This window comes from Urocampus carinirostris, chromosome 18 (assembly GCF_059441175.1).
Source record: "Urocampus carinirostris isolate Australia breed hairy pipefish chromosome 18, RoL_Ucar_1.0, whole genome shotgun sequence".
NCBI lineage: Eukaryota > Metazoa > Chordata > Actinopteri > Syngnathiformes > Syngnathidae > Urocampus > Urocampus carinirostris.
In genome coordinates, this window is record NC_142366.1 from 27,269,469 (window position 1) to 27,289,365 (window position 19,897).

Consider the following 19,897-nt stretch of genomic DNA (forward strand, 5'->3'; position numbering starts at 1 on the left):
GAACGGAGACGGGACCTGATTGCGTTCGTTTTACTCAGCTTTATTTAGAAGGAGGAAAGGGCTTGATCGTCAGTCACGGGTAGCAAATCGCCGGGAACGCGGAAATGGCACTTGACGAGAGCGAGAAAAAACAGGTCGATGGCCGGGTCGGAGGAGCAAAAAACGGTTGGCAACGGGAATCAGACGGAAAACAGGGCAGGATAGAGTCAGGAGTCAAAAGAGCTGGCCTTGTGTGTAGCTAAGGTTTGCAGACGATCCGTCAAATGATGTCAGGAAGGTGTGGGTTTAAAAAAAAGGTCAACAGCCAATCAGCGTCCGCGGCCGTTGGTGCCAATGGAGCAGACCCAGGTGCCCGCATCAGTAATAATGACATGAAGTTTGTTATTTTCATTTCTACATCTCATCTCATCTCATCTCATTAGCCATACCGCTTATCCTCATTAGGGTCGCGGGGGGGCTGGAGCCCATCCCAGCCATCTCCGGGCAGTGGGCAGGGGACACCCTCAACTGGTTGCCAGCCAATCGCAGGGCACACGGGGACAGACAACTCACTCGCTCAGTCACACCTAGGGACAATTTGGTCCGGCCAATTCACCTGAAATGCATGTTTTTGGAATGTGGGAGGAAACCGGAGTGCCCGGAGGAAACCCACGCAAGCACGGGGAGAACATACAAACTCCGCACAGGAAGTCTGGAGCTGGATTTGAACCCACGACAGGTTCCCGAGACATGAACTGTGCCGCACAAGCGCTAACCACTGCGCCGCCGTGCTGCCCCATTTCTACATGGATAAGCTTATTTTATCGACTATATACACTTTTGGTTCTTTCTGTCGCAAGGCAGAAACGGAGACAGGATCCAATAGCGTTCGTTTTACTTTATTAAAAAAGAGAGAGCAATGCTTGCTTCCACGATCCGATGATCGTCGGACACGGGTGACACTTCCGTGTCGAGCGAGGGTAGTCGTAGGCGGCGGGAAAACAGGTTGATGACCGGGACGGAGGAGCAAGGGCAGTAACGAGTCCATAAAAGAGGTTGGCAACAGGTATCGGGCAGGAAACAGGGCAAAACAGGTCGATGGAGGGGACGGAGGAGCAAGGGCAGTAACGAGTCCAGAAAAGAGGTCGGCAACAGGTATCGGGCAGGAAACAGGGCAAAACAGGCCGATGGCTGGGACGGAGGAGCAAGGCAGAAACGGGTCCAGAAAAGAGGTCGGCAACAGGTATCAGGCAGGAAACAGCGCAAAACAGGTCGATGGAGGGGACGGAGGAGCAAGGGCAGTAACGAGTCCAGAAAAGAGGTCGGCAATTGGTATCAGACAGGAAACGGGGCAAAACAGGTCGATGGAGGGGACGGAGGAGCAAGGGCAGTAACGAGTCCAGAAAAGAGGTCGGCAACAGGTATCAGGCAGGAAACAGGGCAAAACAGGTCGATGGAGGGGACGGAGGATCAAGGGCAGTAACGAGTCCAGAAAAGAGGTCGGCAACTGGTATCAGGCAGGAAACAGGGCCAAACAGGTCGATGGAGGGGACGGAGGAGCAAGGGCAGAAACGGGTCCAGAAACAAGTCGGCAACAGGTATAAGGCAGGAGAAAACAGGGCAGGAGAATGTCGGCTAGTACAGAGCTTGCCTAGCTGAAAGCATAGGTTCGCAGAATGGTCTGTCCTTTCGGAAACCGGGAGTTTAAAAAGAGGCAGGGAGCCAATCAGCGACCAGGGCTGTTGGCGCCAAAGGAACGGGCACAGGCTCCTCGCATCAGTAATCATGACACTTTCAAAGACTTTCAAAATGCTTTCGAATAACCAATGCCGCAGGCACATGACTCAAGTCAATTCAAGGTCAAATTTGACAAAGCCGTGTTAAATAGCTTTTTCTTTTTCATAATGAGTTTGACCATACAACTTCTGAAGTCACGGTTCACGGATCCCTTAACCCGGGGGAAAATCTAGTCGGCGGCTGCTGGCCTTAGTTGCAAGACTTTGTGACTTAATATTGATCCATATATAAGGCGCACTGTATTATAAGGCGCATGGTCAGCTTTTGAAAAAAATAAAGGCTTTTAGGTGCGCCTTATAGTGCGGAAAATACGGTACACACTATCCCTGGCATTGGTATGCGATTGTTCAATGGTCTGAACTAGAATACATTTCGAAAACTGTTACATAATTTTAATTGCTAACCATGGGGATTCTTGCCCCATTCATGCAGTTTGACATAAATAATAAAAAGCGTAGCATACAAATGAAGCATGCTTCCTGATGAACTCTTCGGAGACCTACTAGTGAGATACACTATTAGTGTTAAAGGAATAGTTGTTTATGTTGACAGTTGTAAATTCCCTCCCTCCAGCTGTCAGCGAGATGAAGATCAAAAGCATTTGCAACTCCAGGCGTCAACCTGTGCAGGAACATGAGTATATTCCAGACAGACAGACTGGAAGTGTGTGAAAATCGTTACTCAGATGCGATATTTGCATACCTGTCAACCTCCACGACGCCCTCGCAAACTGTCGTATTTTCCCTTACAAGATACAAAATAATATTACACCATATTTTTTTCAAATGGGTTTATTTATGTAGTTTAACATGTTATATTGTACATGTGTTTCGTTACATCTGTCACGAACCAGAACAGGAAACAGGAATGGAGAACCCAATCGCGTAACGTACTCACAGTTTATTAGGGAGAGGAGGAATGCGTGCACACTTGATCCGGGGATCCGAACAAAATAGTTGTCAAAATCAAACAGATCAGGCCAAAAATAAAACGGGATCAAACACAGACAAATTCACAGAACTAGTTTAACAGGAGTCTTGCAGACGCTCTGACGACTAACGGCTCAAAGGACCGCGTTTAAGTACTCCCAGTGAGCAATTTGTCAACGCCTTTCAGCCGGTGTCCATGGGCGGGGCCAACTGGGCGCCGTGGCAACCGTGACCGAACCTGGCGCCACACAACTGGGACCAATTGGGCGCCATGACAACCTTGTCAATATCATATATATTGTTAATTAACATTTTTTTGTTAGATACTGAGGTGCTCGACATGAATGAGGTTTATTATAAATAAAGTTCAAAAATGACGTCGCTTGGACGTTCACTGTAGAAGGAAAAAATGCATAAATACAATTAAGTAGAATAATACATTTTTTAATTCAAAATATGAATTCATTTTCTGCATTAAATTATTGTTGGTAATATACTGATTAAAGGGATAAACACAAACCTGTCTTTTTTTCATTTTCTCCTTTTATACTAACTTCTTTATACAACAATGATAACATAATTGTGAATTTCCCTACGGGGATGAATAAAGTCTGTGTCGTGTGTCTGTGTGTGTCTGTGTGTCTGTGTGTCTGTCTGTCGTGTGTGTCTGTGTATGTATATATATCTGTCTGTCTATTGTGTCTATCTATCTATCTATCTATCTATCTATCTATCTCTTATCTAATGATTCGTAATATAATGCATCAAAGCAAGTAAGCCGTTTGAGAGCCGGCTCTCTTTAATGAGTTGAGCCGAAAAAGCCGGTTCTCTAAAAAGAGACGGACTTCATTTCACTACACAACTACCACGGAATGATGCATAATGGGAAATCCCCAGGCGGCAGACGTATGCGCACAGTAGCATCACACCGCTCGCTTCGTTTGCAACGAAAAAAAAAAACGATACCGAGATAGAGGCTACCGCGGCGAACTCGTTTGACTTGATTGATTTGCCGTTTGGTGATAGTTGGTGTATACCGGATGGTACCCATCATTGACAAATTTGCGTTTTTCCGTACAGATTTTCTTCTACGTCGTACACGTCTTAAAATGCATACTAAACCTACTTTGTACAGCAAAAACGTACAGGTTGACAGGTATGTATTTTAAAAATGGGATAACGGTAGAATCAGAGATGAAGGTTGCAGCCACGCTCAATATCCTGCTTGTTCCTATGACTCAACGGGAATCACGTGCCCGAGCCATCCGAGCGTACGACTGACGCTAAACGAGAACTTGGAGTGTCTTCAACTTCCACAGGGAAGGATTGGTTCCAAGGTTTTCTCCTGGAAAATCCATTCCGGAGCACCAGACGTGTTTGCAGCTGTTGAGTCATGAGTGTCGAGTGACAAAACAAGATAAACTTGCAGAGTCGGACAGCGGCGGGCAACGCCCGATGTAATACCCCGTATTTATTAGGGTGTCGGTTATGTAACTGGAGTTCAGACATACATACAATTCTATATCTTAGTGAGTTATGCAGGGTTTTTCCCACTGCTTCATTAACCACAGAAATACTACAAAAATACTACAATATTTCTACGAAACTAGATATCAAATTTATGTTTAAAACAAGGACCTCATCGAAAATTGTGCTTTCATTATGAAAAAAAATTATACTACACGCAAAAATCATTAATACTTTTTTAGAAGGACTACTACAAAAATACTAAAGAAATACTACTTCAGTAATACTACAAAATGCTACTACAAATATACTATAGAAATATGATATAAATCTACTGAAATCAAACAAAAATACCACAAAAATAATACTACAGGAATACTACAAATATACAACGACAAAAAAAAACCTACTGAAATACTACTACAATAATACTACTCAAATTTATGTTTAAAACAAGGACCTCATCGAAAAATGGGCTTTCATTATGAAAGAAAAATAATACTACAAAATCACTACGGTAATACTATAACACGCAAAAATCATTAATAGTTCTTTAGAAAGACTACCACAAAAATACTAAAGAAATACTACTTCAGTAATACTTCAAAATACTACTACAAAAATATGATATACTTCTACAGAAATCAAATGAAAATACCACAAAAATAATACTACAAAATCACTACGGTAATAATATAACACGCAAAAATCATTAATAGTTCTTTAGCAAGACTACCACAAAAATACTTAAGAAATACTACTTCAGTAATACTTCAAAATACTACTACAAAAATATGATATACTTCTACAGAAATCAAACAAAAATACCACAAAAATAATGCTACAGGAATACTACAAAAATATGACGGCAAAAAAAACGACTGAAATACTACTACAGAAATACAACCATATAAACCCTACAAAAATTCTACAGATGTACTACAAATATTTTCTACTACAGAAATCCCACAAAAATACTACGAAAAATAACTACAGTAATATTACAAAAATAATACAGTAATATTACAAAAATACTCCCACAAACATTCGACAAAAATACCAGAAATACGATCCCACATAAATGCTTCTGCTACAATGATACCACAAAAATACTCCCACAAAAATACTACTACTTCAGTAATACTTCTAACACACCACAACAAAAAGACTTCTTAAATACTAATACAGTAAATACAGTAATACTACTACACAAATACTCCCACAGAAATACTACTGCTACAGTAATACTACTAACATACTACAACAAAAAGACTGCTTAAATATTAATACAGTAATACTACAAAAATACCGATGTAATACCCCATATTTATTAGGGTGTCAGTTATGTAACGGAATTTCAGACATACAAATCTATATTTTAGTGAGTTATGCAGGGTTTTTCCCACTGCTTCATCAACCGAAGAAATACTACAAAAATACTACAATATTTCTACAAAACTAGATATCGAATTTGTTTAAAACGAGGACCTAATCAAAAAATGCGCTTTCATTATGAAAGAAAAATAATACTACAAAATCACTACGATAATACTATAACACGCAAAAATCTTTAATACTTCTTTAGAAAGACTACTACAAAAATACTAAAGAAATACTTCTTCAGTAATACTACAAAATACTAATACAAAAATACTAAAATACTTCTTCAGTAATACTACAAAATACTAATACAAAAATATGATATACTTCTACAGAAATCAAACAAAAATACCACAAAAATAATACTACAGGAATACTACAAAAATACAACGACAAAAAAAAAACCCTACTGAAATACTACTACAATAATACTACTACAGAAATACAACCATATAAACCCTACACAAATTCTACAGATGTACTACGAAAATATTCTACTACAGAAATCCTTGCCCTCATGTAGGTTTTAGATATAGGGATGGTGGAATAATAGTCTGTAGTTTTCAATAATCTGTGGTCTGTGCAGCCCTTTGAGACTCCTTGTGATTAAGGGCCTCACAAAAACAAGACTTGACTTGAAAGTTATACACCATGATTGTGAGGTTGCTCTGTCAAGCAAACTACCTCCTCAAAAAGAAGTAAAACGAGACGTGTGCCGCATCCCAACCGCCTCTACATCTGCAAATCCAGGCCAGCTAATTACGCATCACTCGCGTTAACGACCCGTAGCTTTGATTGCTAAACATCAGCGAGGCTCTGTCGCTATGATCTCCCGATTTTTATCGGCTGCTTCTCACCACAAGTATCAGATCTGGTATTCCGCTTCATCTGTCACCCTCACAACGTCGTTTCTCTATTTTTTTTAAACAGAATTGAAGTACGGGTTCACTTTATAAATTCAACACAGGATTTTCTGGCCAAGAGTTCCAACTTATGAGTCATTAAGGCGTCAGGCAGACCGCAGTGGGTTTCAAAAGCCACAATGTTTGTTTTTTTCACACTCGGAAGATTTACCGAGGCTTGAGTAGGACCCTGACTAAAAATCTACGCCGTTTAATAGTAAATAAGTACTAATAAGTATAAAAAAAGGGTGTTGCATTTTGGTCCACTCCAAAAATACTACAATATTTCTACAAAACGAGCAGGGTTGGGTAGGGTTACTTAAACTGTATTACTTTCAATTACTTTTGGATTACTCCAAAACCAAATATGCTAATAAAAGACAAAATAAACTAAATATGAATAAAATGATGACTCACAACACGTGGTAAGCTTTCTCTCCTGGCTTTGATCTCTGGCAAAACTAACATAAAATGTGACAGAAACAAAATGAAAATAAATCCAAACATCATTTTTGCCGTTCCATGTGTTCCGTTACTCCCCAAGCTTGCCCAAAATTTAATAATTTTATTCAAATTTAGTTTCTTTTGTCTTTTATTAGCATATTTGGTATTGGAGTAATCCAAAAGTAATTGAAAGTAATCTAGTTAAAGTAACCCTACCCAACCCTGAAAGCGAGATATCAAATGTATGCTTAAAAACAAGGACCTAATAGAAAAATGTGCTTTAATTATGAAGGAAAAATAATACTACAAAATCACTACACTATACTGTAAGACGTAAAAAATCATACCACATACTACTACTAACAGACTACAACAAAAATACGGCTTAAATATCAATACAGTAGTACTATAAAAATACCCCCACAGAAATACTGCTGCTACAGTAATACTACAACAAAAATACCCCCACATAAATGCTACTGCTACAATAATACTACAAAATTACTACAAAAAAGACTGCTGAAATATCAATACAGTAATACTACAAAATACTATGACAAAAGTACTCCCACAGATATACTACTGCTACAATAATACTACAAAATACTATGACAAAAGTACTCCCACAGATATACTACTGCTACAATAATACTACAAAATACTATGACAAAAGTACTCCCACAGATATACAACTGCTACAGTAATACTACAAAATACTATGACAAAAGTACTTCCACAGATCTACCACTGCTACAGTAATGCTACTAACCTACTACACGAAAAAGACTGCTTAAATATTGATACAGTAATACTACTACAAAAATACTCCCACATAAATACTATAGCTACAGTAATGCTACTAACACAATACAACAAAAAGACTGCTGAAATATCAAGACAGTAATACTAAAAAAATACTCCCACAGAAATACTGCTGCTACAGTAATAGAACAAAAATACAAATACAAAAGTACTCCCACAGAAATACTACTGCTACAGTAATACTGCTAACATACTACTACAAAAATACTCCCACATAAATGCTTCTGCTACAATAATACTACAAAATTACTACAACAAAAAGACTGCTGAAATAACAATACAGTAGTACTACAACAATACTCCCAGAGAAATACTGCTGCTACAGTAATACTACAAAATACTATGACAAAAGTACTCCCACAAATATACTACTGCTACAGTAATACTACTAACATGCTACAACAAAAAGACTGCTCAAATATTAACACAGTAATACTACTACAAAAATACTCCCACATAAATACTGCTGCTACAGTAATACGATAAAATACTATGACAAAAGTACACCCACAGATATACTACTGCTACAGTAAAACTAGTAACGTATTTCAACAGAAAGACTGCTCAATATTAATACAGTAACACTACTACAAAAATACTCCCACAGAAATACCACCGCTACAGAAATACTACAACGAAAAGACAATGACAGAAAAGCTACAAAAATAGTATGTATATACTCGAGTATGACGCTTGTTTTTAGCAAACTAAAAATTGAAAAAAAATAAATTTGAATTCGATCCCAAGTGATGAAATATTCGGATGTCCTTCTCATGACCGGAGCAGGCGAGAATCGAAGTACTCATTACTTCACCCTTCTGTCAAGATCAGATATTTCGTTTTTTTTGAAAACCGTGAAGGCAACACGGTATTGATGCCACGTCCCAATGATGTGTTCAAAGACACGCTCCCGTTTTCACCTTCCTTTCATCACCGTGGGCACGCGTGTCGCACAGATTTAATGACACTGCTGTTGAATAATTACTCCAGACAAGACAGATTTATTAGGGAGGCAATGAAGTTTTATGGCTCAAATGATAATTGGAACAGCAAAAAAACACATTCCCCTGCCAATTTTGTCCCCATACTGCAATCCTGTAAAGACAAATATATATTTTACCCCTAAGACAAATCATTTTACTCGTTTAAAAGGAAAAGTACAAAAAAGAATGCAAACTACGGTGGCTCAAAAGTGACAGCCTTTCACAATATTTTAAAGGTTTTTGATTATCACTAGCAGCAAGAGAGTACTCGTAGCAGCAAGATGGCTGACCATTACGTTAACTCATTGTATTGTTTAGTGCAGCCAGAAACGAGTGCAAACAGCACAAGGAAAAATACAAACTACGGAGACTTAAAAGTGACAGAAAATATCTTCTTTTTTTTCACAATAATTAAGGTTTTTGAGTATCCGTAGCAGCAAGATGGCTGACAATTACATCACCCATCCCTAGGTGAGGTTAATGTTAGGTAAATTATGATTATTTCTTAATTGAATGATTTTTGCTAATGTCTTAGCTCATTGTATTGTGTGGTGCAGCCAAAAACGAGTGCAAAAAAGCAAGAGGAAAAATACAAACTACGGTAACCTAAAAGTGACCAAAAATATCTTCTTTTTTTTTTTTTTTTTTGCACAGTCTTTCACAATAATTATGGTTTTTGAGTATCCGTAGCAGCAAGATGGCTGACGATTACATCACCCACCCCTAAATCAGGTTAATGTTAGGTAAATTTTCATTATTTTTTAATTTAATGATTTTTGCCAATGTTTTAGCTTATTGTATTGTTTGGTCCAGCCAAAAACGAGTGCAAAAAGCAAGAGGAAAAATGCAAACTACGGAGACCTAAAAGTGACCAAAAAGATCTTTTTTTTGTTTTGCACAGCCTTTCACAATAATTATGGTTTTCCAGTAACCCGTAGCAGCAAGAGAGGACTCGTAGCATCTCCCACACCTTGGTTGGATTCAGTAAAATCAAATATATATATTTTTGAATTGAATGATTTTTACTAATGTTTTAGCTCATTGTATTGTGTAGTGCAGCCAAAAACGAGTGCAAAAAGCGCAAGGAAGAATAAAAACTACGGTTGACTTAAAAGTGACTAAAAAGAGGATGTTTTTTTGTTTTTGCACGGCCTTTCACACTATGGTTTTTGAGTATCCGTAGCAGCAAGAAGGTACCTGTAGCAGCAAGATGGCTAACAATTATGTCGCACACCCTTTACATAAATTAAATTATTTTTTTAAATTGATCTATTTTTGCTAATGATTTAGCTCATTTTATTGTTTAGTAAAGCCAAAAACGAGTGCAAAAAGCACAAGGAAAAATACAAACTATGGAGACTTAAAAGAGACCAAAAAGATCATTTTTTTTCTTTTTCTTTTTGCACAGCCTTTCACTATAATTATGGTTTTTGAGTATCCGTAGCAGCAAGACGGTACCTCTAGCAGCAAGATGGCTGACAATTACGTCAGCCACCCCTAGGTGGGGTTCATCTTACTTAAATCATGTTAGTAAATTATTTTTGCTAATGTTTTAGCTTATTATAGTTTTTAGCGCAGCAAAAACGAGTGCAAAAAGTGCAAGGAAGAATACAAACTACAGAAATTCAAGGTGACCAAAAAGCATATATTTTTTTTGATTGTTTTGGCGCAGCCTCTCTGAAAGATTTTGCCTTTTTGGGTACCCGTAACAGCAAGATGGCAGACATTTATGTCGGCTCCCGGGTCCCGGGGGCAGTAGCCTTAACTTCATATTCAGTTTCTTTTGTCTTTTATGAGCATATTTGGTATTGGAGTAATCCAAAAGTCATTGAAAGTAATCAAGTTGAAGTAACCCTACCCCACCCTGAGTGCAACTAATAAAGACAAAGACCTGACCTCTTCTGCTGTTGGATTCAGCCAATAAAGAGAGCCGGAATAATCAAGTGCAGGTGAAGAGAGTGATTAAGCGCAGGTGGGGGCTCTCCAGCCACTCCCCTCTGGTTGGCGCCCTCTAGACATTAAATATTCTGACTTTTGTGTATCCTGATTGTGTTTTTAACATGCAACCAAAAGCTCCAACTTTAAATGTTTTACTATAAAACATCAGACAAAATCAGTGAATCAAACGATGACTCGCAACACGTGGTAAGCTTTCTCTCCAGGCTTTGATCTCTTTGATCTCCGGCAAAACGAACATAAAATGCGACAGAAACAAAATGAAAATCAATCCAAACAGCTTGCTAACATCATTTTTGCCATTACTCCCCAAGCCTGCACAAAATTTTGTCATTTTATTCATATTTAGTTTCTTTTGTCTTTTATTAGCATATTTGAGATCGGAGTCATCCAAAAGTAATTGAAAGTAATCCAGTTAAAGTAATCCTACCCAACCCTGTTCATAAGAGAAGGACAATTTTAGGCTCAGACAAACACAGAAGCATCTTCCTCTAAATAGGGCATTGGGCGATTTCATGAATAATTCATCGGACGACTCTAAAAATACACTCGTTATACTCACATTAAATGAAAACAATTGCTTGGTGGCCCACCGGGCTTACAAAGCACTGGGGGGAAACCCTGGTGTTAAATTGAGAGGGAACAGCTCTGCATGTCATTATTACCCATGTGATGGCGCCAACTGCCTCGGACTCTGATTGGCTCCCTTTCCCTAGTTAAACCCACCCCTTTCTCTCACCTGTTGTCAGTCCGTCTGCGAACCTCAGTGAACACTAGGCAAGCCTTTTTCGACCCTGACTCCCAACTGTCTTTTGTTCCCGTCTCTCCCCCGGCTTCGACCCGTTTTTGATCCTGACCACGTCTACTCTCCCGTCCCGGCTTTCGACCGAAATACGACTGCTACAATAATACTATCTGTCTAAAAAAAAAATTTTTAAAAATGTGACTTTCCCTGCGGGGATGAATAAAGTATCTCTCTCGCCCTCTCTCTCTCTCTCGCGCTCTCTCTCTCGCACTCTCTCTCTCTCTTTCTGTCTCTCTCTCTCCCTCTGTCTCTCTCTCTGCCTCTCTCTCTCTTTCTCTGTCTCTCTCTCTCTGTCTCTTTCTCTTTCTCTTTCTCTTTCTCTTTTTTTCTCTTTCTCTCTCTCTCTACCTATCCTACAATAATTGTCATGATTACTGATGTGACTCAGCTGTGCGTCCCTTTTGGCGCCAACTGCCGCAGGTTCTGATTGGCTCCCGATCAGTATTTGAACCCAGTCCTGTCTGTCCCCTTTTGTCAGTCCCTCTGCGAACCTCAGTGAACACTAGGCAAGCCTTTTTCGACCCTGACTCCCACCTGTTTTTTGCTCCCGTCTGTCCCCCGGCTTCGACCCGTTTTTGATCCTGACCACGTCTACTCTCCCGTCCCGGCTTTCGACCTCTTTTGTTTCCGACAACGTCTACTCTCCTTTTCTGGCTTACCACTCGTTTCCGACCCCGACCACGTTTTTGCTCCCCTGTGCCGGCTACTGACCCGCTTTCCGTTCCCGACACTGCCATCGCTCGCAACGGAAGTCCCACTTCCACGTTCAGAGCGACCTGCTTCCTGCGCCCCGTGACCACCGGATCGTGGGCGCAACCATTTCCCTTTCTTCCAATAAAACTTGAGAGAAACGCAACGCAAGTGGGTCCTGTCTCTGTTCTGGTTCTGACTCTGCAAACACTAAGGGAATAATAAAATATCATGTCATTCTATTTCCTGTTTGAAAGGTCCTGAATAAACTCAATAGAAATGTTTTAAATGTATAACTATAACTGTATTAATACTCCAAAATACTACTACAGAAATAATAAAAAAAATACTACAGGTGATTAACATCAGTAATCATGACAACTGTCTTGTATTGTGCAACCGAAAACGAGTGCTAAATAGCATAAACCACTGAGACTCAGTGACAAAAAAGCACCATTTTCGTTCAATTATTTTTTTTGCCATAGTTTTTTTTTAATACCCGTAGCAGCAAGATGGATGACCAAAGTTATTTTGAATGCGTTTAAATAGTTTTTAACTCAATATTGCCTTCTCTAATAAAATATTATTTGTTTTACCACTAGAGGGTGCTAAATAATATACACTGTCCCTTTTTAAATACTAGCTTTCTAGTTGTATTTACCACAGTGTATTCTTTTTAAGAAAATGACTCAAAATAGAATAGAATAGAATATACCTTTATTGTCATTGTTACAAAATGGGTTAACATATTGTGACAACGAAATTGGGCATGACACTCCAGGTTCACACATTTAAATAGTGAGAATTCCTACGGCACACTGCTACACCCCGGCACACTAGTTGAAAACCATTATTTATCGGACACAAAAAAGGCGAATAACCTGAGAGACTGGAGAACTGCAGTGAGGGAAATGATGCTGAGATATTATGTAATAAGACCATGTTTTTGTTCCTGTTTTCCTTAGTGTGTTTTCCGTACGTGTTGTGCGATCAGTCGTGATCTGTTTGAGCACCTCGGGGCAAATGTATCCACTTGCCCATGTCTCTCTATGTCGTGTCAGTGAATTATTGACCCATAAATGGCTGTCTGTGGCTACATACAAGAAATAAGTGTTTTTCAACCAGTGTGCCGGGGCAAACTACCGTGCCGTGAGACCTTTTCTAGTGTACCGCAGGAAATTTACCCCCCCCAAAAAAATAAAATACATTTTTAGTATCTTTCCTATCTTCGAGTGATCAGCAGAGGAGCTAACATTCATCCATTTCAGTAGGTGGGAGCCAGGGCTGCAACAACAAATCGATAAAATCGATTACGATCGATTATTGAAAGTGTCAGTTTTGTTGTGTTGCACGATTTACTAAGAGACGTTAAATTACTGAAAAAAGGTACACTGGATTTTGTTGTGAAGTTTGAGAGTTGTAGTACCACTTTGATCCGGTAGAGGGTGCCTCTAGACCAGGGGTGTCAAACTCATTTTAACTCGGGGGCCACACGATAGAACAAACATTCTGTCGGGGGCCGGACTAGTAGATTAAAGAGAAAGAAGAAGAGAGATAAAGAAATAAGAGAAAGAGGGAGGGAAAAGGAGAGAGGGTGGGACAAAGAAAGAAAAAAAAAGAGAGAGAGAGAGAGAGCATGAGAAACAAAAGAGATAAAAAGAGAAGTCTTGAGAGAGGGGGAAAGAAAGGGAGAGGAAGAAAGAAATCCAAAGAGAAATAGAAAGACAGAAGGAGAGAAGAGAGAAACGAAAGCGCGAAGGGTAGGAAGAGAAAAAGAGAAAAGGAAAAAAGGAAGTTAGAGCAAAAGAAGTTAAAAAGACACAGAGAGAGGAGAGACAAAGGAAGAGAAAATGAGAGACACACAGAGTGAAAGAGACAGAGTGGGAGAAAAGGGGTGGAAAAGAGGGAGAGAGAGAGAAAGAAATGCAAGTACAGTGTCTTTGTTCGAGGCACCTGGCTTTGGCAACATCAAGTTGACATATTTCAACCTCCAGCTTGTTTTTCTCTTGCGCTTCTCTGAGTGTTGTCTCGCGGGCCGGATTCAATCCCTTAGTGGGCCTGATCTGGCTCGCGGGCCGCCTGTTTGACACCTGTGCTCTCTAGTTTTTATCAAAAAGAATGTACTTTACATCTTTTAAAACCAAATTTTATCCAACACTCCGTCATTACGAACAAAATCGAGAAAAACATTAAAAAGTTTAAAATTTTCAAGGGAACAAAAAGTGCTGCAGAAAAATCAGAAAATGAATTAATAATATAAAGTGAAAAGACAAGTCCAAATATATTATAATCTTTGGTTAAGAGTATCTTACATATATATAGGTGTAAAAAATACATTTGGATTTATTTTTTGTTTATTGTTTATTTATTTGACGGACACTTGACATTTTTTTCGTCTACTTTTTGTTAGGATTTGATGCAAGTAATGAACCCATGTGGGGGAGGCAGGAACTGCAGACAAAGGTTCTCAAAAAGCCAGGAGAGGAGAGTAAACGTGGTCAAGATAAAAAAAAAAGGGTCGTTATTCGGGACGGGAGAGCAGACGTGGTCGAGATCAAGCAGATCGTAGCGGGAGACAAACAGGGTGAAAAACGCGAGATAGGCGAAAAAGGGCTTGCTGTGTAAAAACAGAGATTCGCAGACGGACCGACAAAAGGGGACTGACAAGACAGAGTTTAAATACTGACAGGGAGCCGATCTGTCAACAAGCTGCCGCTGGCGCCACACGGGCGGGGCCAATTGAGCGCCCTGGCAACCATGACATTTTTTTTAACACAGATAAAGAAATAACAATTAAATGAAGTAAAAAATGTGATCATACTTGTATTTTCTTCTTTCGGTGGAAACATAGAAAAAGTTGGGCCATAATCAAACATTATTTTGTTACGCTGGCTGAATTTAAGTTTTAATGTTGTATATTTTCTAGAAAACTAAGATATACATATAGTAAAACTTGAAAAACTGTTTGAAAGCATGATAAAATATAACTTGTATCACCTACGGTGACCACACAGGATCAGAAAAAATTATAATGTCAATTTAGGCAGCATCATTTTAATTAAAGAGACGGAAATACTATAAAACTAGTGATGGGAGTTACTTTTTAACGTTTTTAGCGTTCCTTGAGATTTTTGAATGAGAAAAAGTGAGCCTTGGTTACTAAAAGCTTCGAAAAATACACAAAAATCTCAAAATTAGGTCATATTTTTGCCTTACTCAGGTCAACGTTGTTATATTTAAAATCAGGGTCGGGTAGGGTTACTTTAACTTGATTACTTTCAATTACTTTTGGATTACTCCAACACCAAATATGCTAATAAAAGACAAAAGAAACTAAATATGAATAAAATGATGACTCACAACACGTGGTAAGCTATCTCTCCTGGCTTTGATCTCTTTGATCTCCGGCAAAACGAACATAAAATGCGACAGAAACAAAATGAAAATAAATCCGAAAAAGCTTGCCAACATCATTTTTGCCGTTCCGTGTATTCCGTCTTTTATTAGCATATTTGGTATTCGAGTAATCCAAAAGTAATTGAAAGTAATCCAGTTAAAGTAACCCTACCCAACCCTGTTTAAAATATATTGTATTTATTTCATTGCAATGGACGTCTTTTAGAAAGTATGTCAAAGCTATGTTTTTCTGAAACGTTTTTAAATACTACCCTCTAGTGACCGTTAAGGGAATCGCTACTGTATTAAACTGTAGATATTATTTTTAATAATCGTGCCACTACTTCATAAAAATTATGTCATCAATCTACTTTTTAAATTTAGCTGAATATTTAACATTTCTTAATTAATTAATAGCAAAAAAAAAAATAATCTAAATACAAAACCCTGGCACAGTAAAATTCAAAATCATATTTTAAAACACTTGATTGTTGCTAAAAACACATTTTTTTTGCAGGTTATGGACACACTATCAAAGCTGTCTCACACGCCAATTGCACAACAGACTGGAATCAGGTAAACTTGGTTTTTGCAAGCTATTTCAAGGGTTAAACATGCAAACAATGAATTAAAAAAGTGTATTTTTTTTTAAAAGGTCTTTTCCTACCGAAGAAAGCGTCGAAGATGAGGACATCTATAATCACCTGGAGGATTTAATGGAGTAAGAATCTCACACATGAGCCAAAAATATTACTACTACTTTGACTAATATTATAAATTGTATATGTTTTTATTTTTTTTTATTTATTGTAATTTAATTTCAATAATAAGAGAGATTATTGTAAGATCATGCCTAAAAATTTCAGCCCGACCCGACCCGAGTCACTGGGAAATGAACCCGAACCCGTTCAAACCCAAAGGATTAACTTGATTTGATAACTAAGCCCGAAGGTTTTATTCGCCGCCAAAGTAAACATGAGGCTTTACTGCCGTGCGTACTTTGCGTTTTGGCTGAACTGCGCAGCTTGGGGTTTACTTGGGGCCCAGTCCCTCAAATTAAGTGTTTACTGCAAGTACAGCGCTAAAATATTCAGGACAAAAATGGAGACAGGACCCACTCACGTAACGTTTCTCACAGTTTTATTGGGGAAAAGGGAAAGGATTGCACACACGATCCGGTGATCCGTGGGGAACAGAAAAAATGGGTGAGTAGCCGGGATAGGAGAGCAAAAACGTGGTCGGGATCGGAAACAAGTCGAAAGCCAGGAGAGGAGAGTAGACGTGGTCGAGATCAATTCAGGTCGTAATTCGGGACGGGAGAGCAGAAGTGGTCGAGAGCAAAACAGATCGTAGCGGGAGACAAACGGGAGCAAAAAACGGGACAGGCGAAAAAGGGCTTGCCGTGTAAAAACAGAGATTCGCAGACGGACCGACAACCGGAGATTGACGTGACAGGGTTTAAATAGTGAGGAAGCCAATCGGTCAACAAGCTGCAGCTGGCATCACACAGGCGGGGGTCAATTGGTCGCCATGGCAACCGTGACAAACACTGAAACTGAACTGAACAGAATGGCACTGAAAAGAAAATCGAATTCTACAGATTACAAGCTGCAAATAGTGAAATATTTGGCCAAAAAGTAGAAAAAAAGTTTGTAAGCTTGTAAGCTCTTGGTGGGAATCAGAAATGACGTCTAATGTGAGGGAGGTGGAGGGAGGAAGCCACGCATCTCTTACCCAAAGCACAGAGGAAGAACAAAAATGAAATGAAATGAAAATGAAATTACAAATTCCAAATAAAACATTACGGAGATTAAATTTTGCCAGCTTTTTGAAAACATGTCATCATTCAAAATGGTAAATCGAGGTCTTTCCTAAGGCATTGTGAATAGGAGTAAAATATTTCCACTATAATAATACAAACAAGCCAATTTTGGGCACATTGAGTACCATTATCTTATCTTAATAATTGTAAATCCTGTGAGTTGTGAGTTATAGACTCCAAAACGGCTGTACTTTAGGCCTCCGCAAGGGTCTTTAGCTTGGTTTCATGTCAAATTACCCCCAACAAAATTGATAAACATCCACTTTCGACATTAACACCCAGTGGCGGCCAAAATGGGTACTGCAGCTCCCGACTGACAACCACTCCAAGCAGCCCAATCCAATCTTCTATCGGTCCAGCGAAGATACACTTTAAAGGAAAATCGTGTATTTATTAGCTCCTTAGAGTAGTAAAAACATCTTAAATTGGGTACTTCAGCTCCCGACTGACAACCACTCCAAGCAGCCCATTCCAATCTTCTATCGGTCCAACGAAGATACAGTTTAAAGGTTATTAATTAAAGGTATTCATCGAGTATTAATTAGCACCTTAGAGTGGTAAAAACCTCTTAAATAATAAACAATAATATAGGAACTATCCTATAAAAAGAGGATTAAAAAAATACACTTAGTTCAAGAAATTTGCATTTGTTTTCTGTAATATGAGCATCACCTTGAATATGCTGAAATAATTGTCCACCATCATGCTGCTGCAATTACCCAATAGTCATAAGTAGGGGAGCGTCTGTGTGTTTCTGAAATGTATACAGGTTTATAAATATTCTCCATATTTTGTACTTTTCATTATATATTTCATCAATTTGGTTGCACTGCTACGAGCAGTTTTAGGTTGAAGTTTTTTATCCAATCAGAATTCAGGAAACTTGTGTCGTCAGCTTGTATAAAATCTGCCCAAGGCCTTCAGAATCAACTGTGCTGGCGTCTGAGCACTGTAAGCGAATGGCACTTGTAGCTGATAGTCGAAATAGCCAATCTGATCCCGAGATGGCGACAGTAAGGCCAGCTAGAAGGCCTCATGTTGAATGTTACAGGGGACAGCAACAAAAGTATGTTTCCTCGTGTTTTTTCGGTTGCACTACACGATACAGTGACATCTAGTGGTCAAATAATACACACTGTTACTTTCAGATCAATCACCAACAAGTGCATTTCTGGTTTTTCTTCGTCGTGACTTCAGAATCAGCGAGATGACACATTTGTTTTCCGTTCATCGCCCAGAACAGCATGACTTCTGAGTCAAATCATGAAGCATCTTTCGCCTGGCAGTCATTTCTTCTCACTCCTACTGGAAACATGCTGTGGTGTGTTCAGGGGACATTTGTTTCATGAGCGTCAACTGGAAGGCAGCCATCTTGTTTTTTTCCCATTTGCTCATTTCGATCAGGTCTAAATATCATCGTTTGAATGTCAATTAATTGCCTCAAGATAATGGAAAAATAGGTTAGTTTCAGGAACCCGAACGGAAGGAGAACCCACATGCGTGACGTTTCGAACACAAGTGTTATTTTACGGGAAATGGGGCAATCATGCACGTTAACCCAAACGCCAGTGATTCGGCGGATGATGTAAGGCAGCAGTCTGGCGTGGAATGACAGGAAGCCAGAGGATGAAGAGATCGATACCAATTGCCCGAGCAGATACCGGACGGATGGGGTCGATACCGGGCAGGAGGGGACAGACAGGATGGATATCACGCACTGGAGACTGGAGTCCGACAACAAGCAGGACGAGATAGATGGAAATGATACCAGACACTGGATAGATAGATAGATAGATAGATAGATAGATAGATAGATAGATAGATAGATAGATAATGTAGATAAAGATAGATAGATACTTTATTCATCCCCGTAGGAAAATTCACACTTCCAGCACTATCCTTGTTTTGAAAAATAAAATAATAAAATAAAAAAAATAGAATACAGAAATACCCGATATAACGTGTTGATATAGAGTATTTAAATAGTGCTACATAAAATACACACTGTAATAAAAATAGGGTAATATGCAAATGTGGGGGTAGGGTTTAATGTGGGCTTTTACTCCCTTGGGTGGATTTAAAGAGCCTCATGGCATGAGGAAGAAATGATCTCCTCAGTCTGTCCGTGGAACAAGACTGTCTGTCGCTGAAACTGTTCTTCTGTTTGGATATGATGCTGTGTCGTGGATGTGATGGTGATCGAAATTAAACGGGACAAACTAGACGGGAACGCTACCAGACAATGGAGATCGATATCAAACTGAAAACCAAACTGGAGATCGATATTACAAAATAGCCGGGCAAAATAGACGGGAACGCTACCGGACAGGAAACACAACCAGGAAACCGGACATAGTCAAAACCCAAGTCTTGCGGGTGCAGAGGTTTGTTGACGGACTGAGAAAGGGTGAGAGAACTGAGCTTGAATAGGAGGGAAGCCAATCAGTCAACGAGCCTGGTTCAGCGTCCAGCAATCACTGGATGGTGGGCGCAACCCTTTCTCTTTCTTCCAATAAAACTAATTG

The 19,897-nt window shown here is 39.2% G+C and overlaps 1 protein-coding gene across 2 annotated transcripts in view; it reads left to right on the top strand.

Moving 5' to 3' along the window:
* vav3a (vav guanine nucleotide exchange factor 3a) overlaps positions 1 to 19,897 on the top strand; it is a 178,683-nt gene that overhangs the window by 60,517 nt on the left and 98,269 nt on the right. For both annotated transcript variants that reach the window (XM_088322515.1, XM_088322516.1), the window contains 2 exons: positions 16,068 to 16,126; positions 16,206 to 16,271. In XM_088322515.1, coding sequence (XP_088178641.1) covers positions 16,068 to 16,126; positions 16,206 to 16,271 — 125 coding nt within the window. The remainder of the gene's footprint in view (positions 1 to 16,067; positions 16,127 to 16,205; positions 16,272 to 19,897) is intronic.